Raw genomic sequence first — 26263 nt, forward strand, 5'->3', positions numbered from 1 at the left:
TTTTTATTAACATGTATTTTGTCCCAGAAATGGATATACATGAGTGGATGATACCTTGTCTTCCTGAAGTTTAGAATGGTGGAATAGATAAATTATAAACCCAATATAATGGTAAGCTGAGAGATAGGCATAGGATATAATAGAGAGGCACTTGGCTAAGTCAAGGGATAGGAGATGTTGGAAGTAAGGTGTCCTGAGGAGACCTAGGAGAAAGAGGAATTCCTGTCAGAAAGGAGATGGAAGGATAAAGAGCATGATCTCAGAGGGGGACTGTGGACAGCTTGGTGTAAGCTTTTGAAGTAGGGAATGGTAAAATAGGAGATTAGAAACAGAAATAGTATCTAGATTCTTATTTTAACAGGAAGGAACCAGCTGTTTTTACTTTGTCATTATCTCTTGAGGTTTGTTCTGAGAAATTTGTTACTAATAATTTTATTTATAAATAAAATAATAAATAAAAATAACTTGTTACGAATAATAAATTTGTTACTAATAATCTTCCTTCCCTAAGATCCCTCTACCTCCCACCCCAATCCCAGTTTAGCAGTTATAGGATTTTATTTTGTTCATTTGTCTCTTTCAGAGAGATTAAGCTCCCACAGGGCTTGTTTGTTCCATCTCTACATTCAGTTATATGCCACTCAGAATATATATTTTTTCACTAGTATTGACCTGTAGAAATAATCTCTGAAAGTATAGTCTGGTACTCAGAATATTTATAAAATGCTTAAATATAAAGAAAAATCGTTTCCTTGAAAATAAATCTTTACTGGAGAAAAATAATAAATTTGAGTCTCATAATTTTCACCCCCTAGAAATAATCACTGTTTTCCACTTTCCAGACTTAGTAAATATTTGAATGATTGAGTTATCCAACATGAATTACTTGAACTAAATTTAATCAACTCAGCAAACATTATCTGGGCATCTGCTATTATGTGACATTCTAGATAATCAGTAATCTCTACTATCAAGTAACCTAAGGTTTCTTAGTATTGTTAAACAATATATCCTAAAATGACTGAGGAGTAATGGGAGGAATTAAAGGACCCGTTTAGATGGTTTTGCTTGTTTTATCTTTTTAACTTTATTTTTTTTTTTAATTTTTAATTTATTTATGATAGTCACACACACACACACAGAGAGAGGCAGAGACACAGGCAGAGGGAGAAGCAGGCGCCATGCACCGGGAGCCCGACGTGGGACTCGATCCGGGTCTCCAGGATCGCGCCCTGGGCCAAAGGCAGGCGCCAAACCTCTGCGCCACCCAGGGATCCCTTTTAACTGAATTTTGTATAACTATTACATGATTTAAAAGGAAACAAACTACAGAGTTCTGTACCTAACAGTGAAAATTTGTCTATTTATTATACAAATATAATACCAGTTAAAAAAATGTAAAAATACCAGTGTTTCCACAAAGGTAATAACATCTTTATTTTTTAAAAGGTTTTATTTATTTGAGAACAAGCAAGTGAGAGTGTATATGGGGGGATGGTGGGGGGGGAGGGGAGAGAGAATCCCAAGCGGACTCTGTGCCCAGGCAGAACCCAACAGGGCTTGATCCTTCAACCTTGATCATGGCCTGAGCTATAAACAAGAGTTGTTCACTGAATTTACTGAGCTACCCAGGCACTCTAGTGGTAATAACATCTTTAAATAACATCTTTTTGTATTTTTTCTTCTTTACAGCATACTTTCCTGGCTTCCCATGGTAAATTTTTAAAAGTTTTTATTTAAATTCCAATTATTTAACATAACAGTGTAATATTTGTTTCACATTTACAATATAGTGATTGAATGGTTGCATACATTACCTGGTGCTCATTACAAGTGAACTCCTTAATCTCCATCACCTATTGATAATATCCTCCACCACCTCCCTTCTGGTAACTGTCAGTTTGTTGGTTTGCCTCTCTCCTGGTTTCCCAGAGCAATTTTTAAGGACTGTTTAATAGACCAGCAAATTGTTCTAAATTTGCTTAGCTATCTTTTTGTTGTTACCTTCACTTTTGTTATTACAGTTAATGATGAAGTGAAAATACATTTATAGCCCTTAGTCTTTTACCTTCTTTTTTTTTTTAGTCTTTTACCTTCTTTTTGTATTATTTCTTAGCATGGAGTCCCAGGATTGTGAGTATTGTTTCAAAGAGTATTATGTTGCTTTTCAAGAGGCCATACTAAAATTGATTAAGTAGTAGTGGTAAGTGGAGTGCCTGGGTGGCTCAGACAGTTAAGTGTATTCTTGGTTTTGGCTTAGGCCATGATCTCAGGGTTGTGAGATCAAGCCCCACGTCAGGCTCTGCACTGAGTGAGGCTGACTGAGATTCTTTCTCTCTCCCTTGCCCCCAGCCCCTACCTTTGCATTCATTCTCTCCCTCCCCTCCAAATAAATAAATAAAATCTTAAAAAAAAATAGTAATATGTTATTTCTAAGAACTTGGGTATTTCTTTTTTTTCTTCCCCTCAAGATAGAATTATGAATAGAATCGAGTCTCTTTGTCAAGCAGTTCTATTAGAGGTTAAAAAGAATCCTTACCTATTTTTATGCCTCACACCTTAGTCTCAGGTACCTTTCTCTTTCTAGCTCACTTTGTTGATGATTTTTTATCTGGACCACATCTAGCTTGAATCTTATTTCAGAATTCCTGCATCATATATACAGTGGCTTTTTTTTCTTTTAAAGATTGATTACTTTTTTTTAGAGAGAAAGTGAGAGTACGTGACTGGGGAGAGGGGCAGAGGGAGAGAATCTTCAGGCAGATTCCCTGGGGGAGCCTGATGTGGGGCTTGATCTCAGTACCCATGAGATCATGACCTGAGTGAAATCAAGAGTCAGACGCTAAACTGAGCCACCCAGGGCCCCCTACAGTGGCTTTCTGGGGCAATTTTCACTAGGTTGTGAAATGGAGTTTTACACTTGTTCAAAGCCAAGTTTCAGCTGTTTATTCCCCAAATCTGTTTTCTCCTATAGTCTTTTCCATTTTAATGAATGGCAACTCCATCTTCACAGTATTTAAGACCTAAACTTTTAGCATGATCCTTGAGTTCTCTCTGTAACATCTGGTGGTCTCAGTCCATCAGCATAAATTTCATTGGCGTTGCCTATTTCTTGTCCCCTTCACCATCCTAGATTGATTCATGTAACTGTTACCTCTCATCTGCATTATTATTGCAATAACCTAAGCAGGTCTCTGATTCCATCCTGACCCCCGGGTGCCCCTCTTTGATCGATTTCGAGTTAATTTTTGTATATGGTGTTAGTGTTTAATTTCATTCCTTTGTATGTAGATACCCAGTTTTCCCACTACCATTTGTTGAAAAAGGCTGTCTTTTCCCTATTGAATGGTTTGTTAGTACTGTTGTCAAAATCATTTGACCATATATGCAAGGATTTATTTCTGGAATATTTAGAGAGAATATTTCTCTCTAAACAGAATAGAGAATATTTTTCTATTCTGTTCTCTTGGTCAGTATATCTTTGTGATAGTAGTTGCACAGTGTTTTGTTGTTGTTTTTTTTTTTTTTTAATTTTTTTTTATTTATTTATGATAGTCACAGAGAGAGAGAGAGAGGCAGAGACACAGGCGGAGGGAGAAGCAGGCTCCATGCACCGGGAGCCTGATGTGGGATTCGATCCCGGGTCTCCAGGATCGCGCCCTGGGCCAAAGGCAGGCGCCAAACCGCTGCGCCACCCAGGGATCCCATGTTGTTTTTTTTTAAATAGACTCCATGCCAAATAGGTGCTTGACCTTAGGACCCTGAGATCAAGAGTCATATGCTTTATCAACTCAGCCAGCCACCCAAATATTTTGACTAATGTAGCTATTTGTAAGTTTTGAAATCAGAGGGATCCCTGGGTGTCTCAATGGTTTAGCACCTGCCTTCGGTCCAGGATGTGATCTTGGAGTCCCGGGATCAAGTCCCACATCAGGCTCTCTGTGTGGAGCCTGCTTCTCCCTCTGCCTGTGTCTCTGCCTCTCTCTCTCTCTCTCTCTCTCTCTCTCTCTTTCTCTCTCTGTGTGTCTCTCATGAATAAATAAATAAAATCTTTAAAGGGATCCCTGGGTGGCGCAGCGGTTTGGCGCCTGCCTTTGGCCCAGGGCGCGATCCTGGAGACCCGGGATCGAATCCCACATCAGGCTCCCGGTGCATGGAGCCTGCTTCTCCCTCCGCCTGTGTCTCTGCCTCTCTCTCTCTCTGTGACTATCATAAATAAATAAAAAATTTAAAAAATTAAAAAAAAAAAGTTTTGAAATAAGGAAGTAGCTAGCTTTTCTTTCTCAGTATTGCTTTGTTTCAGGTTCCCTTGGATTTCATATGAATAGTGAAATCTTTTAAAAAGTCATTTTGATTATTACAGGGATTGCATTAAATCATAGATCACTTTTTTTTTAATCATAGATCACTTTGAATAGTAATAATATCTTAACAATATCAAGTCTTCTAATCCATAAATAAACAAGCATTTCTTTCCATGTATTCTCTTTAATTTCTTTCAGCAACATTTTGTGGTTTTTATTATACGTCTTTTATTTCTTTGATTAATTATTAGGTATTTTATTCTCCTTGATGTTCTTCAAGGACTTCTTTATTTCCCTTTTGGCTTGTTCTTTTTGTTTTTTTTTTTTTTTTTTAAGATTTAGTTGTTTGTTTGAGAAGGAGAAAGAGAGCACCAGCAGGGGAGTGGCAGAAGGAGCCAAGGCAGACACTGAACTGACTGAGTCACCCAGTACTCTGGATAGGCTTTTTTTTTTTTTTTTTTTTTTAATATTTTATGTATTTATTCATGAGAAATACAGAAAGAGAGGCAGAGACACAGACAGAGAGAGGAGAAGCAGGCTCTATGCAAGGAGCCCAATGCAGAACTTGATCTCAGAAATTGAGGATCAGGCCCTGAGCCAAAGACAGACACTCAACTGCTGAGCCACCCAGGCATCCCTGGATAGTTCATCATTAATGTGTAGAATTTCAGCTGAGTTTTGTATGTTGATTTTGTATCATCCTAGTTTGCTGAATTTATTTTAAAATTTTTTTGTGGAATCTTTATGAGTTCTGCAAATAGAGATAATTTTATTTATTCATTTCCAATGAATGTGGTTATTTCTTTTTCCTACGTAGTTGCTCTTTTATTATATGGAAAGTTGACTTTTAATATATGGAAATAGTTTCCTATTACTGGTTTGTTTTTGAGTGTTTTATTTCCCTCACAGCTAAGTATTGAATTTTTCTAAATAATTTTTTTCATCAGTGTTGATGATCATATGATTTTTATCCATTCTGTTTGTGTGGCATATTAAATTTACTAATTTCAAATGTTGAACAATCCTGTTTTCCAGGAATAAATTCCCATTGGGTCATGGTGTATGGTTTTTTTGTTGTCGCTATTGGTTTTTATTGATTTTTTTTATTCCACTATAGTTAATTGATTTTTTTTTTAAGATTTTATTTATTTATTCATGAGAGACACATACATACACAGAGACAGAGACACAGGCAGAGAGAGAAGCAGGCTCCACGGAGGAAGCCTGACGTGGAATTCGATCCCGGGTCTCCAGGATCATGCCCTGGGCTGAAGGCGGCGCTAAACTGCTGAGCCACCCAGGCTGCCCTAGTTAATTGTTTTTTAAATGACATATAATTGACATATAAGATTATGTTAGATTTAGCTATACAAAATAATGATTTCAGGGGTGCCTGAGTGGCACAGTTGGTTAATAAACACATGCAGAGTTTGCTTGGGATTCTCTCTCCCTTTGCCCCTTTCACTCATGCTCCCTCCCTCTCTTTCAAAATAAATAAATCTTTAAGAAAAATAATGATTTTATTTAATTTTTAAAAAATTTTTATTCATTAATTTGAGACAGAGCATGAACAGGGGCCAGAGGTAGGGGGAAAGGGAGAAGCAGACCCCTGTTGAGTGAGGAGCCCAGTGGGGGACTTGATCCCAGGACCCTGAGATCATGACCTGAGTCAAAGGCAGACACTTAACTATCTGAGCCACCAATACAGGCTCCCTGTATTATGCTTTTTTTTTTTAATGTTCATTTATTTTGCTAGTATTTTATTGAAGATATTTGCATCAATGTTTGTAAAGGGTATTGGTTTGTAGTTTTCTTTTTCTTACGGGGTCTTCATCTGGCTTTGGTATGAGAATGATCCTGGCCTCAATGAATAAGGGTATGTTCCTCACTAGTTTTTGGAAAAGTTTGAGAGAAATGGATGTTTTTAGTTAAATGTATAAAGCTTCCCAGTGAAACTGTTAGGTCCAGGGCTTTTCTTTGTTGGGACATTTTTTGGTTACTCATTACTGAGTCAGTCTCCTTAATAGTTAGAGATCTATTCAAATATACTGTTTTTATGTCATTTAGTCTTGGTAGGGTTTTTGTTTCTTGGATTTGGGCTGTTTCATCTAGGTTTTATCCATTTGTAGGTATACAGTTATTCATACTACTCTTATAATCCTTTTTGTTCCTGTAGAGTCAGTAGTGATGTCTACACTTTTATTTCTGATTTTAGTAATTTGAGTCTTCTTTTATTCTTGATGCACCTAGCTAAGGATTTATCAATTGTGTTGATCTTTTCAAAGAAACAACTCTCGGTTTTGTCCAATTTTTACTATTCTTGATTTTCTATTCTTAATTTTCTCTCTAATCTTTATTATTCTTTCTGCTTGCTTTAGGTATAGTCTGCTAGTTCCTTTTCTAGCTTATTAAGATGAAAGTTTAGGGTGTATGAGAAATTTTAAAGAAATACACATGTCTACAGCTATTAACATCCCTCTAAGAATTGCTTTTGCTGCATCTTTTAAGTTGTGATATGTTTTGTGTTCATTTTCATTCAGACTATTTTCTAACTTACCATGTGAATTCTTTGACTTTCTGGTTATTTAGTAGTGTGTTGTTTAATATCCCAGTGTTTCTTGTCTTTTTGACTTTTAATTTTGTTCCATTGTGGTTGGAAAATACATTCTGTATTTCAGTTCTTTTAATTTTATTTTTTGGCCTAGCATATGGTCTATCCTTGAGAATGTTAGCTTGTACTTAGGAAGACTGATTTTGTGGTTGTTTAGTAGAATGTTCTTCAGATGCCTGTTAGGTCTAGTTGGTTTATAGTACTATTTAGTACTTCTGTGTCTTTATGGATCATCCAAATCTCTCCTGTACTGCAAGTTGGTTTTTTGTTTTTAAGACTTTATTTGTTTATGACAGAGACAGAGGGAGAAGCAGGCTTCCCTCGAGGAACCTTATGAGGGACTCGATCCCAGGATCGTGGATCAAGATCTGAGCCAAAGGGAGACAGACACTCAACCACTGAGCCACCCAGGTGCCCCTGCAGTTGGGTTTTGAAGTCTCTTTTGTTGTTTCTCTTTTTCACATTTCTGTCCATTATGGCCTCATGAATTTGGAAGTCTGGTTTGATGCATGGTGTTTGTAATTGTTAAACCTTCCTCTTAGATTGACATTTTTATCATAGAATTTTGATCTTGTCTTTAGTAACCATTTTTTTTAAAGATTTTATTTATTTATTTTTTCACAAGAGACAAAGAGAGGCAGACACACAGAGGGAGAAGCAGGCTCTCTGCAGGATCTGGAAGTGGGATTCGATCCTGGGCCCTAGGATCATGCCCTGAGTCAAAGGCCAGATGCTCAACCGCTGAGCCACCCAGGCATCCGTGTAGTAACCACTTTTGCCTTTAAGTATATTTTCTGTGGTGTTAATGTAAAGAAGAAGCTAGCCCTCTCTGTTACTATTGCATTTTATTTATTTTCCAGCCTTTTGCTTTCAACTTTTTTTTTTTTAAGATTTTATTTATCTATTCATGAGAGACACAGAGAGAGAGAGAGGCAGAGACATACGCAGAGGGAGAATCAGTCTGCTCGCGGGGAGCCCGATGCGGGACTCCCTCCTAGGACCCCAGGATCATGCCCTGAGCCAAAGGCAGATGCTCAACAGCTGAGCCACCCAGGTGTCCCTTAAATACATATACATTTTATCTAAGTAGTGATAAGGTAGGATTGATATCTGCCGTTTTACTATTTTTTGTTTTTGTTCATCTTATCCTGTTAACTACCTTCTTTTATGTTAAATAGGTATTTTCTAGGGTAATATTTTAATTTCCTTGTCATTTATATGATCACATCCCTCCCCACTCCAAATTTAGTTATTAGTGGTTGCTCTAGTTATTGAGATTGCAACTAAAGTCTTAATTTGTTACAGTGTGGTTTGTATTATTAATATCAAGTTAATTTTAATAGTAGTAATAAAACTTTGTTCCTTTATTGGTCTGCCCTTGTCATCTGCTTTGTCATTTTATTGTCATACAAATTACATTTTGTGTCGCTGGGGTAGCTCAGTTAAGCATCTGCTTTTGGCTTAGGTCATGATCCCAAGGTCCTGGGATCATGCCCCGTGTCAGTTTCTCTCCTCAGAGCCTGCTTTTCCCTCTCCTGCCTGCCACTCTGCCTACTTGTGCTCTTTCCTGTCAAATAAATAAATAACATCTTAAAAAAAAAACTAATTAAATTTTTATATATCATGTGCCCATCCACACAGACTTAAGATTCTTGCATTAAACAGTTGTCTTTTTATTTTTTATTTTTTATCTTTATATTTTTTATATATATATATATATAATCTTTTTAAAGATTTTATTTATTTATTCATAGAGAAAAAGAGAGAGAGAGAGAGAGAGAGAGAGAGAGGCAGAGACCCAGACAGGGGGAGAAGCAGGCTCCATGCAGGGAGCCCAACGTGGGACTCGATCCTGGATCTCCAGGATCACACCCCAGGCTGCAGGCGGCGCTAAACCGCTGAGCCACCAGGGCTGCCATATTTTTATATTTTATTTATTCACGAGAGACACACAGAGGCAGAGACATAGGCAGAGGGAGATAGATATAGGCTCCCTTCAAGGGGCCTTGTGCAGGACTCCATCTCAGGACCTTGGGATTATGACTTGAGTCAAAGGCAGATGTTGAACCACTAATCCACCCAAGTTCCTCTTACTGGTGTCTTTTCAAGATTTTATTTATTTATTCATGAGAAACAGAGAGATAGGCAGAGACGTAGACAGAGGGAGAAACAGGCTCTCTATAGGGAGCCTGACTTGTACCTCAGTCCCAGGACCTTGGGATCGCGACTTGATTCCAAAGGCAGATGCTCAACAACTGAGCACCCAGGTGCCCCTACACAGTTGTCTTTTTTTTTTTTTCTCACAGTTGTCTTTTAAGTTAGATACAAGAAAAGTGTTGTCTTTTGTATTTACATCTGTTACCTTTACCATGTTCTTTATTCATGTAGACTTGAGCTATTGTTTATTGTCCTTTATCTAAAGCTGAGGAACTCTCTGTAGTATTTCTTGTAGGGCAGATTTGCAAAGGACTCTCCTTGAAATTAGCTTGAAATACATGTTTAAGTGTTTTTGTGTTTGTTTGTTTTTTTAGTAATAAAGCATAGCATATTATTTTGTGGAATGCTAGATTGTAATTCTTGAAATATAGTCTTTTGTCAAATGCTGGGCTAAGTGTTAGACACAGAGGTAGTATGGTAGTGTCTCTTTTTTTCTGTTTAGGTCATTATAGTCTCTGAGTCCTACTGTGGGCTTGGTGCTGTGTATAGGCATTTAGAGAAGCTTTGAAATGATCAAATTATGATGAAATCATTTGTGCTTTTGTAAAGCACACAACACAAATGTAAGATTATCTGTATTTTTATTCACTCAATATATTAAAAGAGCATCACGGTGAGTTTGATTTAATCTCTCACCTTACGTGTCCTGTTTGTAAAATAGTGGAACTACCTATTTCTATCATCAGAATAAGGGAGTCATTTTTAATTAGGTAGAAAAAGGTGAAATTCCAAAGTAAATTTCATATAACTGTACAATGTATTCTTAGTATCACCTTTAAGACTTGGCATTTTATTTTATTTTTAAATTTATTTTATTTAATTTAATTAATTTATTTATTTATTTGAGAGAGAGAGAGAGAGAGAGAGAGAGAGCCCGAGTAGGTGGAGGGAGTGACAGAGGGAGAAGGACAAGCAGACTCCCTGCTGAACAGGGAGCAATGTGGGGCTCGACCCTAAGATCATGACTGAGCCATGGAGGCATGCCAAGACTTGATATTTTAAATCAGGTTATTTATATTTGTGTGGTGCCTTGCTCAGGTGCCTTGTGTGGGTTGCTCAGTTGGTTAAGGGACTGACTCTTGATTTCAGCTCAGATCATGATCTCAGAATCCTGAGATCTAGCCCTGTGTTAGGGTCTGCTGGGCCTGGAGCTCGGTTAACATTCTCTCTCTCTCTCAAAAAAAAACAAAAGATTCTCTCTCTCCTATTCCTTCTGCCATCCCCTGTGCCCCTGTTTGTTCGCACTATATGCTCTTCCCCCCCTTTCTCTCTCTCAAAACAAAACAAGAACTGAATCCTAGAGTTGCCAGTGAGTTCTGTGATAACATCTACCCCTAGGTCTTTACTTCAAGTTCTATATCACTGTCTATTCTCTAAAAAGTTGTTTTCGGGATGCCTGGGTGGTTCAGTGGTTGAGTGTCTGCCTTTGGCTCAAGGCGTGATCCCGCAGTCCTGGGATCAAGTCCCACATTGGGTTCCCCGGGGGGAGCCTGCTTCTCCTTCTGCCTGTCTCTTCCTCTCTCTCTGTATCTTTCTTTTCTTTTCTTTTTTTTAATTTTTAAAAATATTTTATTTATTAGAGAGCGAGAGAGGGGGGGTACAACTTAAAATTTGTAAGAGGATAGATTTGTTATGTCCTTACCACTTATAAAATTAAAGAAAGAAAGATATTGTTCTGTGAGTTAGCTGATTTTAAGTAGCTTACTCAACTCTTAAATTTTGGATATGCATGTAAGAATACTGGTATCTAAGGATTATTTACTCTGTGGTGACATTCAATTAACATTAAAAAGGAACACATTTAAGTTTTATACCTTACATCCAGGAACATACTTGGGCCACCTGAGCTTATTTTATCTTAGAAATGCAATATAGTCTGGTTTGGACCTTTGATGGAAATTTCATTAGCGAATATGCTTAAAGATTTTACCTTAAAGTTTTTGTCTTTTTTTTTTTTTTAAGATTTTATTTATTCATGATAGACAGAGAGAGACACAGAGAGAGAGCCAGACACACAGGCAGAGGAAGAAGCAGGCTCCACTCAGGGAGCCCGATGTGGGATTCGATCCTGAGACTCCAGGATCACACCCTGGGCCAAAGGCAGGCACCAAACCGCTGAGCCACCCAGGGATCTCCAAGTTTTTGTCTTTTTACCATAGCTTTTGGCTCAGGAGCCACTTCTTGATTGTGATTGAATGAGATGTATCAGTCTTTTAAAAAATAGCAGTGATAAGCTTATACAGGAATGTTTACTGTTGAAATAACATTTTACTGTCAATGGAAGAATGGAAATGGAGATTTTGAACCTAATTGATTTTTATTTTTAAATTTTATTTATTTTAAAAAAGATTCATTCATTCATTCATTCATTCATTCATTCGTTCATGATAGAGAGAGAGAGTGAGAGAGAGAGAGAGAGAGAGGCAGAGACACAGGCAGAGGGAGAAGCAGGCTCCATGCCGGGAGCTGGACACTGGACTTGACCCTGGGACTCCAGGATCACGGCCTGGGCCAAAGGCAGGCGCTAAACCGCTGAGCCACCCAGGGATCCCTGAACCTAATTGATTTTTAGATTTGGTTTAAACACTTGGAAAAAAAATTCTGGCTATATTTATTCAGTTAAAATTAAAGGAAAAAATATGTCATATTAAAAAAAATTAGAATTAATCAAGCTTAAATCTTTGTTTTTCTTTTTTTTTATTTATTTATTAAATTTTTTTTAAATTTTTATTTATTTATGATAGTCACAGAGAGAAAGAGAGGCAGAGGCATAGGCAGAGAGAGAAGCAGGCTCCATGCACCGGGAGCCTGATGTGGGATTCGATCCTGGGTCTCTAGGATCGCGCCCTGGGCCAAAGGCAGGCGCCAAACCGCTGCGCCACCCAGGGATCCAAATCTTTGTTTTTCTTACTGTGATTTAACCTTTTTTGATTCTCAGTTTAATTTGAATTCTCAGGATTAAGATAATGTGTGTATATATATATAATGTATATATTAAGATAATGTATATATATTGGTTTTCTGGGGCTGCTGAAATAAAGCACAACAAAGTGGGTGACTTAAATAACAAATTATATCACAGTTTTGGAGACTAGAAATGTCAAGTTTTTTTCTGAGGTCTTGTGAGATTATGTTCCATATCTCTCCTAATGTGTAGATGCCTCAGGAGTGCCTTAGTTGGTAGATGGCATTTTCCTTGTGTCTTCATCATCTTCCCTCTATGTATGTCTGTCTCTGTTTCCAAATTTTTCAATTTATAAGGACACATTTATTTTGGATTAGAACCAACCCAGATTGATCTCCTCTTGATTATTTGTGAAGAGCCTATTTCCAAATGAGGGAGGTCTCATTTACAGTTATCGTGGGGCATACTTTTGGGTGACCACGGTTCAGCCCAGTAGTGTATAGAAAAAGGCTTAGCAGCAGTATATTTCTTCTAACTGGACATATAGAGATATTAGGAAAAACCATTCTGAAATATGTCTATCCTGCTAGTCTAAGCTCAGATCACATTTCTTCATTCTAGTCTTCCCTGATATTCTTCTAGTGTCTTGGGATCAAGAATCCATGTTTGTGTCTCTTGTTGAGCTTTCTGATGTGGGGCTTTTTTTTAATTTTTAATTTTTTATTTTTTTAAGATTTTATTTATTCATGAAAGATACACAGAAAGAGGCAGAGACCTAGGGAGAGAGAGAGAAGGAGGCTCCCTACGCGGAACCCTATGTGGGACTGGATTCCAGGATCCCGGGATCACACCCTTAGCCAAAGGCAGATGCTCAACCACTGAGCAACCCAGCCACCCCTGTTTTAGCTCTGTAGTAAATTTGTATGCAGTTGAATTATGGGTTTAATCATTTGGTGTATTTGGGTGTCTTTCTTTCCAAGGTGAAATATTTAAGCTCTTTTGAGGAGAACAGTCATATTTAGGGTAGCCCGGGTGGCTCAGCGGTTTAGTGCCTGCCTTTGGCCAAGGGCGTGATCCTGGAATCCTGGGATCGAGTCCTGCGTCGGGCTCCCTGCATGGAGCCTGCTTCTCCCTCTGCCTGTCTCTGTGTCTCTCTCTCTCTGTCTCTCATGAATAAATAAATAAAATCTTTAAAAAAATAAATGAAATCATAAAAAAAAGAAGAGTCATATTTAAAAAGATTTTTCTCCCATATTCTTATTTTGTCTACTTCATGATTGGAGCCCTCTCTTGGGTCTGGAATTCTTGCCTGTGTCTTAATTTTTTACGTGTTAAAGTCAGCTGGATTTGGTTGTTGTCCATTAGTAATAGTATTAACAATATGTTTTGTATAGACATTATTTTCCAATTCGTTTGCATATATTGTATTATATGGTCATCATGGTAAATCAGTCAAGATAACCTGGAGAGGGGTGCCTGGCTGGCTCAGTCAGTAGAGCATGTGACTCTTGATTTTGGGATTGTGAGTTTGAGCCCCACGTTGGGTGTAGAGATTACATAAAAATAAAATACTAAAAAATAAAAGCATGGAGAAAATATTTCAGGTTTGCAAAAATCTTTACCCACGATACCATTAATTTAATGAAATTTTAAATTCATGTTCCTCATTGACTTTGATATATATGTGCATGAGTGTGTATTTAACGATTTTTATTTATTTGAGAGAGAGAAAACATGAGCAGGTGGTGGGGGCAGCAGAGGGAGAGAGAGAAGTGGACTCCTTGCTGAGTAGGGAGCCCAATATGGGGCTCGATCCCAGGACCCTGGGTTCATGACCCGAGCCAAGGGCTCAACCGACTGAGCCACGCAGGTGCCCCAATTTTGTTATATATTTTAAGGATTGATTTATTTGAGAGAGAAAATGTGCAAATGGGGAAGGGGCAGAGAGAGAAGGAGAGAATCTCAAGCAAACAACCCACTGAGCACAGAGCCGGACTTGGGACTTGGGATTCAATCCCTCAGTCCTGAGATCATGACCTGAGCTGAAATGAAGAGTTGGATGCTTAAAAAATTGTGCCACCCAGGTGGCCTAACTTTGTTATTTTTTAAAAAATCATCATTACAGTTTTTAGCATAGTTTCTAATGGTATATTATATGTATGGGTATTACATTTTTAGTATTACATTTCTTCTGCACTTTGTATATTTCATTGAATTGTCAGCATAATTCATTTAATATGTCTCTTGTATGTTAAGTTTTTGTTACTATAAATAAATGCTTGAAATATTTTTCTATAATTTTATTTAATTGGATTATTTTCTTTGGGTTACAATATTAGGAATGGAATTACTGTTTTCATTTTGATGGTTTATGGTAGAACAGATGTTTCTTTCCTGATTCTATGACAGGCTGAATTAAGTGACTTGTTTAAGATATCATAATCTGTGATGGAGTCAGAATACAGAACTCATTGATGCTTTGTCTGGTTGTGTGATTCAGCTTCTGGGTTTACCTGATGCTGCTCATGTTCCTTCCTTGCTTTCTGTTGAGTTTGTTTTTTAAAAAGATTATTGATGGGTAGCCCCGGTGGCTCAGCGGTTTACTGTTGCCTGCAGCCCAGGGTGTGATCCTGGAGACCCAGGATCGAGTCCCCTCGTCAGGCTCCCTGCATGGAGCCTGCTTCTCCCTCTGCCTGTGTCTCTGCCTCTCTCTCCTCTCTGTGTATTCTCATGAATAAACAAATAAAATCTTTAAAAAATAAAATAAAAATAAAAATTAAAAAGTATTGAAATATATTTAGATGATATTGAAGGCATGTGTTTTATGGCTGTACTTTCTGATAATACAGTATAATCATTTTGATGAGGTAATATGAGGGGAAGACTGATCCAGTATGATGTCATTGATCAATTATGGCTTAATTTGTCATAAAGCATATAATATTCATGGGGTTTTATAATTACTGGTTGATTAAGCAGTGGTTCAGAGTTCGGGCTTGGAGTTGGACTGCTAAGATTCGAATCCTGGCTCTGCTACTTATTAAATACTATATGACCATAGGCAAACAGTAAAATAAGCATACATAAAATAAGAGTAATAATATAGTATCTACTTTAAGAGGATTGAGAAAAGATCAGTGTCTAGCACAGCAAATATCAAGTAAATGTTAGTTACTGATTTTAGAGTAATTTAGGACATGAATAAATAAGTCAATACCAGTGATTGCCAAATAAATGATCATAAATTGTATCAGAAACTTATGGGAATCTACTCAAATTATAGTTTTCACTAAGGGCAAATAAAAAATTTGTTTTCCCATCCTGTATTTTATCTTGGTTTTATTTATTTATTTATTTATTTATTTATTTATTTATTTATTTATTTATTTATTTATAAAAGATTTTCATTTATTTATTCACAAGAGACACATAGAGAGAGAGAGAGAGAAAGGCAGGGACACAGGCAGAGGGAGAAGCAGGCTCCATGCAGGGAGCCCGACGTGGGACTCGATTCCGGGTCTCCAGGATCAGGCCCTGGCCTGAAGGCGGCGCTAAACCACTGAGCCACCCGGGCTGCCCTTATCTTGGTTTTAAAGTTTCAAAGCCAGTCAGCTTGGGAGTCCTGTTTTTTTCCTGAGGACTTACAAACTGGTAACTGGAAGAAATAGCCTTTTTTTTTCTTTTAAAGAATAGGATGTAGTTTCTTTTTTTTTTTTTAGGATGTAGTTTCTGTCTCATTTCCTCGGAACTCTATACTTGTAGAACTAATCACAATACTTTTCAATAAGCACATTTTACGAGATTTAATTTGTCTGAAAAAAAAATTCTTAAAGTTGAATTGGTAACTTACAAATCATTGAGTTGAGCCCAGACCTTTGATATATGTGTGGTGGACAATATTCATCATTTGTTTCAATGATTTCAGTCAGTTCATCTAGCATATACTTTATTGAATGCTTAATCCATTTTAGGGATTGAGTCTGAAGGAGCTGCTCACTCACTAGCCTTTTTCAAGACAGAGAACTTAAAATCATTATTTGTAGGTCTTCTCGCGCTAAATGGAAGAGGTTGATCTTTGCCCAAGTACCCTAGGCTTTTCTTTGGATACGTAGGAACATCTCAGTACACTTGTAATTCCTTTGTGTGGTGTGGACCAGGTAGGAAGCTCAGTCCTACTAAATACAAAGCTGTCTTCATCTGTAAAGTAGAACAGGTATTCTGTTTATGATGTGTGTTAAAGGGCTGGCCATGGATTTAGAGTGGGATGGGGGATGTTGGATTTGCAGATCAATTAGGCATATTGTTTTTGAAGAAAAGATGCAGCCAGAGTTTCTGTATTAAGGTCCAAGGAGCTTGATTTGTATTTATTCTGCATGAATGATGTTCCTTCGAGTTGTGCAAAATACTGTTCTGCAGGTCCTGGGAAAAGTCCAAGGCAGTTGCACTGACATTGCTAGGGTCTAGCCTGTAGCCTTCAGGATAATTTAATTAGCTCTATTATTATTAATTAATAGGAATGTCTATGTTTATTTGAGAAGGATGTAGAATATTACCTGCAGAGGGGACCACAGTTCCCCTGCTTCCCCATTTTATTGAGACATAATTGATACATTATATTGGGAGCATAGATTCTTGATACATTGTCTATAAATTCTTTTTACAACACTCCCATCCCCCAATGTTTTGTTGTGATCCAAGGACTAGGGCAAAGATAATCTTTTCCTAGGGATGATTGTTTCTTTTTTCAGTTTTTGTCTTTTTTATTAATGAAAATAATTTTTTCCCCCATGAATGTAGGTAGATTACTGAAATATAAATTGAAAGCTGCTACTTTATAAAGGCCTATGTTATGAACAATTAAGACAAAATCATTTAGCTGTACTTGCTTTGTAATTGTTAAGTTGGAATGTTTTCATCCAGAATTCTGTAGAACTCTGCTTTTTCAGAAGGCTAATAGGAAAATGATATACTATTTCAAAAGATTTTAATTCTTATTGACGACGCATGTTTTGTCTGTCTCAAGTGTCAACCCAAGAAAAAGTCTACGCCACTGAAGTATGAAGTTGGAGATCTCATCTGGGCAAAATTCAAGAGACGCCCATGGTGGCCCTGCAGGATTTGTTCTGATCCGTTGATTAACACACATTCAAAAATGAAAGGTAATGTTAGTAATTGATAACATAGTGCGGAGTAATAAACTTGTAGTTGCCTTTAATGTAACCTAATTTTTGTTGTCTTTAGTATCCATATTTGCCTTTGAACGTTTGTTTTCTTTTACTTCACGATTTCAAAATTCTCAGTTATTCTATTTATAGATGCCAGAAAAATGTTAGGTTATTACCTAAAGTTTACATTGTCTAGAATAACTTTTCAATATATTTAGGTTTTTCTACCTCAGTCTTCAGGTTTGTATCGTTGCTGTTAAGTTTGAAAGCTGAAACAATTATAAAAAATGCTTGTGAATTTTGAATTGTAAAATATTAATTTAGAGCATTCCCTTTAGTAACTGTTATTTGTTAGTTACTTGATTCTATTTGAATCTCAGTTATCTTTAAAATGCTAAAGAGACTGAAACTTGATCTTGAGCGGCCTTTTTCCTATTAAGATGTTTTGTGATTTAATTTTAAAATGTGTTATTTTAGTTTTTTAATAGGTCATATATTCACAGTTGTGAATATATAGTCACCAATCAACTCACTTCCCCCCTTTCTCTGTTCTTCCACATTTTTTGCCCTTCTTTTCAAAGAGTAATCAGTTTTTAATGTTTTTTTCTTGCGTTTCTATATATAAATCAAGTATATATTCTCATCTTTTAATTTTTAACACAAAAGTAGCATATTTTTAATATGTTCCACACTTGATTTTTGTTACTTTTTAGAGGTTTTCCATGTTAGTGCATTGAAGATTTTCTTTCTCTCCTTCTCTTTTTTTTTTTTTTTTAAGATTTTTATTTATTTATTCATGAGAGATACACACAGAGAGAGATTGAGGCAGAGACACAGGCAGAGGGAGAAGCAGGCTCCATGCAGGGAGCCTGACGTTGGACTCAATCCTGGGTTCCAGGATCAGGCCCTGCTAAACCACCGAGCCACCTGGGCTGCCCCCCCCCCTTTAAAAAGATTTTATTTATTTTTTATTTATTTATTCATAGAGATAGAGAGAGAGAGGCAGAGACACAGGCAGAGGGAGAAGCAGGCATGCATCATACAGAGAGCCTGATGTGGGACTCGATCCAGGGTCTCCAGGATCACGCCCTGGGCTGCAGGCCGCGCTAAACTGCTGCGCCACTGGGGCTGCCCTCTCTCTTTTTTTTTTATAGCTGCATACTTTTCTACTTTTTGAATGTATTATACTTTATATAACCATTTTCCTATTGATGGATGTTTAGATTTTTGATCTTGTGTTGTCTCTCTATACATATTTACATGCATATGTGCATCACATAAATATGACTCTTTGCAGTGGTGTAAAGAATAACTTTCACATACATATGCCTATCTGTAGGATGATTTATCAAAGTGGGATTGTTGGATTTGATTTTATATTTCAGATATTGAGTATTGAGACACCTAAAGCCTTTACCAGCTGGTTGGGGGTTTTTTGTTTGTTTTTAATTTTTCATTTATTTTTATTTTATTTTTTTTAAGATTTATTTATTTATTCATGCGAGATATATAGAGAGGCAGAAACACAGGCAGAGGGAGAAGCAGGCTCCATGCAGGGAGCCTGATGTGGGACTTGATCCCGGGACTCTGGGATCTGGCCCTGAGCTGAATGCAGGTGCTCAACTGCTGAGCCACCCAGGTATCCCTGGTTGTTTTTTTTTTTTTTTAATGACTTATTAATCTTTGTGGGCTGTTTAGACATTTAAGTACTATTTGTAGGAAATTCCCACCCTTCCTTTTAAGTTTCTTATTCATTGTACTGTTCATGCATAGCAGTTGGGTTCATGTCATTTATTCAGCAACTGGTAACTATTTTGTCCAGGAAGTAGGATCCAGTAATGGACAAAAGATGAGTTCTTCTTTTCCTTGTCTATAATTAGAGTCTAGTTAAAGAGACCAAGATACCAGCAAATAATCAGACAAATTGATAATTAACTGAGAAGTATGTCCAAAAGTAAATATTAGTGTTCAATCAGTGATATAGCAGGAGTACCTAATTTGGGCTTCTGGTGCAGGGGCAGTTATGTTAGTATAGTATCTGGTCTGAGAGTTGAGAGGATGAGTAGGAATTAACTAGGGAAACAAGGAGAAGGTGGTTCTAGGCACAGAAAATAGTATATACTTTGGTTCTGAGAGGTCCCTACCCATTGAGTTATGTAGAGTGGCACAGTATGAGGCTGGAGAAGTAGATAAGAGTCAAACTGTGTAGCATCTTTTAGACTTCATTTAAAATCTTGTATTTTTTAAAAAAGGTTTTATTTATTTATTTGAGATAGAGATAGAGTAGGAATAGGGGGAGAGGGGAGAAGCAGGCTTTCCATTGAGTATAGAGCCGAATGCGGGCCTCAATCCCAGGACCCTGAGATTATGACCTGAGTTGAAAGCAGACGCTTAACTGACTTAGCCACTTAGGCACCCTAAAATTTTGTATTTTATTCTTAGAGCAATGTGATACCATTAAAGGGCTATGAGGAGAGGATGATGTGATTTAATCTGTGTAAAGTTTTCTCTGACTGCAATATATAAAATGGATTGGAAGGTGGTAAGAGGACATTGTTGAAAGGTTCATTGCAGTGATTATGGTGAGGTGCATGTGGTGAATAGAGAATAAAGAACAATTTAGGAGATAAAATCTGTATGATTTGGTAATGGATGAGTAATGGGGAATGAGGGAGAATGAAATCCTGAGGTTTCTGAGTCTCAGGATGGCTTCCAAGTTTTTAGCTTTGCCTGTACATAGATAGTGTTTAAGTGAGAGCAAGTGTGGCTTTGAGGAATCCAGTATTTGAGGTCTGTATGGAGAATACTGAGCTTGGTAAAGAGATGAGAAAAAGAAATGGAAGAAAAAAAACCAAGGAGGAGGAGCTGTACTCTTAAATTAGGGGTGGGTAAGAGTGCAAGGACTAGAGGTTTGTTGTGGTATAGTTGAGGATTCCTGTATGGCTTGTTTCTCATGAGTCAAGAATGTGATCACACCAGAGAGCAAAGTGCCATTACTGACTGGAAAATACCATTGTTTTGTTTTCGGGTTATAAAAAAGTTAAAACTCTTAAATTCAAATGATCTTCCCAGAGAGGATGAATTTATATAGCTTTGTACTGAAGAAATGAGAAAACATGGCATAACGGATCTATTTAACCTAACAGCTAGTTATAACATAATATATTTTCTTTTTTTCATTTTTCACTTTTGTTTTCATTTCTCCATGGTTTATACCAAGCTGTAGGCAGCCAAGTTCTGGAAAGCCTAATTAATAACTTCTAGTAGTTAACTCTACATTTTTCTTTGTACTCCTTTTTCTGCTTATCCTCTTCATAGCAAATACGAAGAGTGTAGCACAGTGAACACCCATATATACTTTACATTTGCTCAACAGTTACTTCTTTGTACTGATTATTAGTTGATATCAGTGAAAAATTAAAAATTATTGTGCAGTGTTCATATTATTCTGATCATCCATGTTTGTTTTCTTAGCCAAGCCAAATATTTCAAATGGTTTTAGAAAACCCAAATTTTTATAAAATCACTCTTTGAAGTCATTATTTTTATTATACAAGGTACATAAAATTTAAAAAGTCAAGTGTTTAACTCTACAGGCTTTGTTTGGAAAATACTCTGCTGTTTCTATATCCTTCGCTAAGTACCTTTAATCTCTGTCAGCTGGATCTCTCGATGTTTACTTCTGTATCTCAAAAATCCATCCTTCTGAATTACTTTTTATTTCTCACTATAGAAGTTGTGGGTTAGTCATTTCCATCTTTGTATTGGGCCTTACCTCCCACCGACCCCTGCTACCTTACCTGTTGTATTATAATTTTGGTTAGGAATTCAGTGTGTATGTTGTCATGTTACACAGCTTAGCCACTTGGTGTCCAGTGCTTTTGTTGCCCTCAGAACCTTTTGATTTTTCTGCAGTAATCTGTGTGTGTGTGTGTGTGTGTGTGTGTTGGGGAGGGAGAGATGGTTCTTAGTGTTTTATGTATTTGTTACTAATTCATAGTAAAACTCTCCTAGGTTTTATTTTTTCCACATGATCTGATATATTGGCAATTTGTCATTTTCCTTGTCTTTTTTTTTTTTTTAAGAGAAGGAAAGGAGGGGGGAGTGGCAGTGAGAGTGAATCTTTTTTTTTTTTTATATATGTTTTTATTTTATTTTATTTCTTTTTTTTTTTTAAGATTTTATTATTCATGAGAGACACAGAGAGAAAGAGGCAGAGAGATATAGGCAGAAGGAGAAGTAGGGTCCTCACAGGGAGCCGGATGTGGGACTCATTCCTGGGACTTCAGAATCAAACCTTGTGCTGAAGGCAGACACTCAAACGCTGAACCACCAAGCCTTCCCAAGAGGGAATCTTAAGCAGGCTCCACACCCAGCATGGAGCTTGATGCAGGGCTCAGATCTCAGAACTCTGAGATCATGACCTGAGCATAAATCAAGAGTGAGATATTTAACTGACTGATCCCCCTAGGTGCCCTGGTAGTTTGTCATTTTCATTATCTTGAGGAACTCTGACCTAGAGCCTTAGGCTGTTGAACCTTGAACAATACGGATTTGAATTGTGCAGGTCATTATATAATTTTTTATACAGATTTTGTTTCAGTGAATGTAATACAGTTTTGTAAATGTATTTTCTCTCTTTAAGATTTTCTTAATAACAATAATATTAAATGTGCTTTCCTTATGATTTTTCTTAATAACATTTTCCCTAGCTTACTTTATTATAAGAATGCAGTATATAATATACAAAACATATAAAATATGTGTTAATTGACTGTTTATGTTATTGGTTAAGGCTTTTGGTCAGCAATAAGCTATTAGTACTTACGTTTTTGGGAATTCAAAAGATATGTGGATTTTAACTGCACAGAGAATTGGGATTCCAGACCAACCCTCTGTCCCCTGCTACCACTGGATTGTTCAAGGGCCAACTATATTTTCCTTCAGTCCAGTTACATTCTCTGTTTAATAGCTGTTATATTGGGGATTCCTTTCAGCTTTCTTTTGTGTTGAATTCCATGTCTTCCTTGATTTTGGTTTATTCACCTATTTTGAATATATAACAAGTTTGTCAGTAGTTTCCTGAGAAAGGCAAATTTTTGAGATCTTGCGTTATCTGAATATATTTTTATTCTTTTCATACACTTGTTTGTTTGGCTGGTATAGAATACTAGCCTGAAAATCATTTTTGCTCAGAATTTGAAGGCATTGCTTCATTGTCTTTTACTTCCAGAATTGGTATTAAGTCAAGTTATTTTGATTCTGTTATTTTGTATGTGACTTTTGTACTTTTTGAAAGCTTGCAGACCCTTCTCTTTGTTCCTATAGTTCACAAGGCATAAGGATAGGTATTGGTGGTTCCTTTGGATCTGCAAATTTAATTTCTTTCTTTCTAGGACATTTTCTTGAATTATTTCATTGATTATTTTCCTACCTTTGTTTATTTTCTCTTCTATAACTCCCCCCCCCCACCCCCCTTCTATAACTCTTACTCACATCTTGACTTTCCTGCATTGGGCTTCATAATTTTTTCATCTTTTTTTGGTACATATTTGTTTTGCTCTACTTTATATAAAGTGAGTTTCCTCAACTTTGTCTTTAGACCTTTTTTTGTTTTACATTTTTGCTCTTATGTTCTTAATTTTAAAGGATTCCTTCATTTCCAAGTTCTTTTTTTCCCTTACTCTTTATATTTTTCTTTGTTCTCTATTTTTTTATGTTTGAGGCTTTCCTTAGATCTCTGTTCTGGGTTAAAGAGCAAATGGATACTCCTGAATGTGTGGAGTTTATCAATCTTTAATTTTCTTATAGGGTGGCTCCCTCCTCATTCCCAATCCATCTTGATTTTATTTTTTAGATTTTATTTATTCATGAGAGAGAGAGAGAGAGAGGCAGAGACACGCAGAGACGCAGGCAGAGAGAGAAGCTGGCTCCATGCAGGGAGCCCGATGTGGGACTTGATCCCGGGACTCCAGGATTACGCCTTGGGCTGAAGGCAGGCGCTAAACTGCTGAGCCACCCAGGGATCCCCTTTAACCATTTTTTAAAAAGATTTTATTTATTTATTCTTGAGAGACACACAGAGAGAGGCAGAGACATAGGCAGAGGAGAAGTAGGCTCCCTGTGGGGAGCCTGATGCAGGACCCCATCCCAGGACCCCAGGATCACCACCTGAGCCAAAGGCAGATAGATGCTCAACCCCTGAGCCTCTTAGACATCCCCCATTTTAACCATTCTTATGTGTAGAGTTTAGTGGCATTAAGTACATCCACATTGTTGTACAATTATTACTAGCATACATATCTAGAACCATTTCTTTTTTTTTTTTTTTTTTTTCCATTTCATATTTTTACAATGAACATCCATACCCATTTAATAATAACTTCGCCTCTGGTCAGTACTATTCTTTTTTTCTTTATGAATTTGACTATTCTGGTTACCTCTATAAATGGAATTATATAGTATTTGTATGTGTCTGGTTTATTTCACTTTGCATAATGTCTTTATAAAGTTTATCCATGTGATATTATGTATCAGTATTTCATTTTCAGGGCTCAGTAATATTCCATCGTGTGTATATACCACATTTTATTCACCCTTCAGTGGACATTTGGGTTATTTCCACGTTTTTAACATGGTGAGAATAATATTGCTATGAACATACTCTTGTGAATAAAACTGTCCAAATATCTGTTCTGACTTTTTTCTTAATTGTATTTTTAATTAAGTAATATTTATACACAACTTCGGGCCTAAACTCACTACCCCAGCCAAGATCAAGATGCTTGCTCTTCTGCCTGAGCCAGGCAGGCGCCTGTCTGACTTTTTATTACATGTGAAGTACTTGTGTTTTGTCTTAAAAAAAAAAAAAAAAACTTTCAAATTTTGTTTTTTTAATTGTTAGTGTTACTGCCTTAGTTCAGGTTCTAGTCATCTCATATGTACACTATTTTGGTAATCTCTGGTTTTCTGAGTCTCCTCTCTGCTCCTGAATGTGTTATTCTGAGGTCAAGGAGATTTATCTTTCTAAGACCCAAAACTGAGCATGTGGTTCCATAGTTTAAATGAGGCTCCTCAATGCCAAGAGCGTAATAGGCTCTTAACATGCCATCAAGCTCTTCCAGGTCTGAACACTGCTTACCTGCTTACTGGTTTTTATTGAGTTAGTGTTCTGCACTACTTTTTTTCTTTCTTTCTTTTTTTTTTCTTTTTGAAAGATTTTATTTATTTATTCATGAGAGAGACAGAGAGAGAGAGAGGCAGAGACACAGGCAGAGGGAGAAGCAGACTCCATGCAGTAGTTTTTTTTTTTTTTTTTTTAATGTAAACACATGTATTACTGACGCGATGGTAAACCCACACTGCAGAGGAGAGAAGTGTAGTAGTTGTACAGTTTACATGTCAATGCCTGAACTTCTCTATATATTTACATAAAAGGTTACTTTGATTAAGCAATATACGTTTGCATTTTTACATGTGAATTTCTTTAGTCTTGTATCCTGCATCAAGGAGCTACAGTGAAATATTTCTGAATAAAGCAGTGAGCCCTAAAAAGCTAGCCTTGAGATAGGACATGTGATCCATCCGTCCGAAAGTTATTTCTTTGCGTGGCCAGAACCCGGTCACAGACATGGATAGGTGGCGAGGCCAACAACTGATGTGGGTCTCGATCCTGAGACTCCAAGATTATGTCCTGGGCCGAAGGCAGGCGCTAAACTGCTGAGCCACCCAGGGATCCCTGAACTACTTTTTAGTTCCCAACTGTTTGTTTAGTCAAACAGCTTTTGAAGATTCTGGACCCTCATACTGGAATTCTCTCCTTAACAAACTATTTACCTTTAAAAATTGTGCTTAGGTATCCAAGTTCTCTAATTAATGATCCCCACTTAAAAAAAAAAAAGTGATTGGAGAGAGCAAGAGCACACACATGAGTCAGGGAGGGGCAGAGGGAGAGAGAATCTTCCAGCTGACTCTGCACTGAGCTCGGAGCCACACATGGGGCTCGATCACAAGACCCTGAGAACATAATCTGGGCTAAAATCAAGAGACGGCCACTTAAGTGACTGAGCCATCTGGGTCCCCCCAATATCTCCACTTTTTAATGGCCTTTTAAAAGTACATGTTTAGGGACCCCTGGGTGGCGCAGCGGTTTGGCGCCTGCCTTTGGCCCAGGGTGCAATCCTGGAGACTCGGGATCGAGTCCCGCGTCGGGCTCCCGGTGCATGGAGCCTGCTTCTCCCTGTCTCTCTCTCTGTGTGACTATCATAAATAATAAATGAAAATTAAAAATAAAATAAAATAAAATAAAATAAAATAAAAGTACATGTTTAGTTAAGCAGCCTGCTCTTGGTTTTGGCTCTCGGTTGTGAGATTGAGCCCCCTGTTGGGCTCCATGCTCAGTAAGGAGTCTGCTTAAAAAATTCTCTCTCCCTCTGCCCCACCCTCTCCACTCTCTTGCTCTGCTCTCTTAAATAAGTAAATGTTTAAAAAAAATAAAAAGTGAATGTTTATTGCAATTATTTATTTATTTATTTTTTACCATTATTTATTTGTATACCTCTTGCCTACCAGGCAGTGAGTTTTTTTGTCCTGTTTATAGTGCTGGCACATTGTAAGTGTTCCGTCTGTGCTGATTGAATTTATTTATGGGAGAATTATGTACTTCTCAAGTTGACTTTCTGAACTTCTATAGAGATACATATATATCTTACCAATTTTAATCCCCCTTTAGGTGATTTCTATGGAAGGATTTAATTTAGTAGATTGAGACTAGGGAGTTCAGTTCTTTCATAGAACTTGTTTTTGAAATGCACTAAAAGTCAAAATTTAACCAGGTTGTAATTTTATCATTAACCTATATTTTTATAGAAAAACAACCCTTTCAACTAAAGTTTATGAGAGCTCATAGGTACTCTTTATTCTTTGTTTGTATAGCTTTGAAACTAGCGTGTGTAAAGAAGTTGCCATTGAGATAAAGAAGATGTGGTCTATGTATACAATGGAATATTACTCAGCCATTAGAAACGACAAATACCCACCGTTTGCTTCGATGTGGATGGAA

The 26263-nt window shown here is 37.1% G+C and overlaps 1 protein-coding gene across 10 annotated transcripts in view; it reads left to right on the forward strand.

Moving 5' to 3' along the window:
- NSD1 (nuclear receptor binding SET domain protein 1) overlaps positions 1-26263 on the forward strand; it is a 154835-nt gene that overhangs the window by 53356 nt on the left and 75216 nt on the right. For all 10 annotated transcript variants that reach the window (XM_041749928.1, XM_041749934.1, XM_041749932.1 and 7 more), the window contains one exon: positions 17061-17196. In XM_041749928.1, coding sequence (XP_041605862.1) covers positions 17061-17196 — 136 coding nt within the window. The remainder of the gene's footprint in view (positions 1-17060; positions 17197-26263) is intronic.

This window comes from Vulpes lagopus, chromosome 3, assembly GCF_018345385.1.
Source record: "Vulpes lagopus strain Blue_001 chromosome 3, ASM1834538v1, whole genome shotgun sequence".
NCBI classification, from domain to species: domain Eukaryota; kingdom Metazoa; phylum Chordata; class Mammalia; order Carnivora; family Canidae; genus Vulpes; species Vulpes lagopus.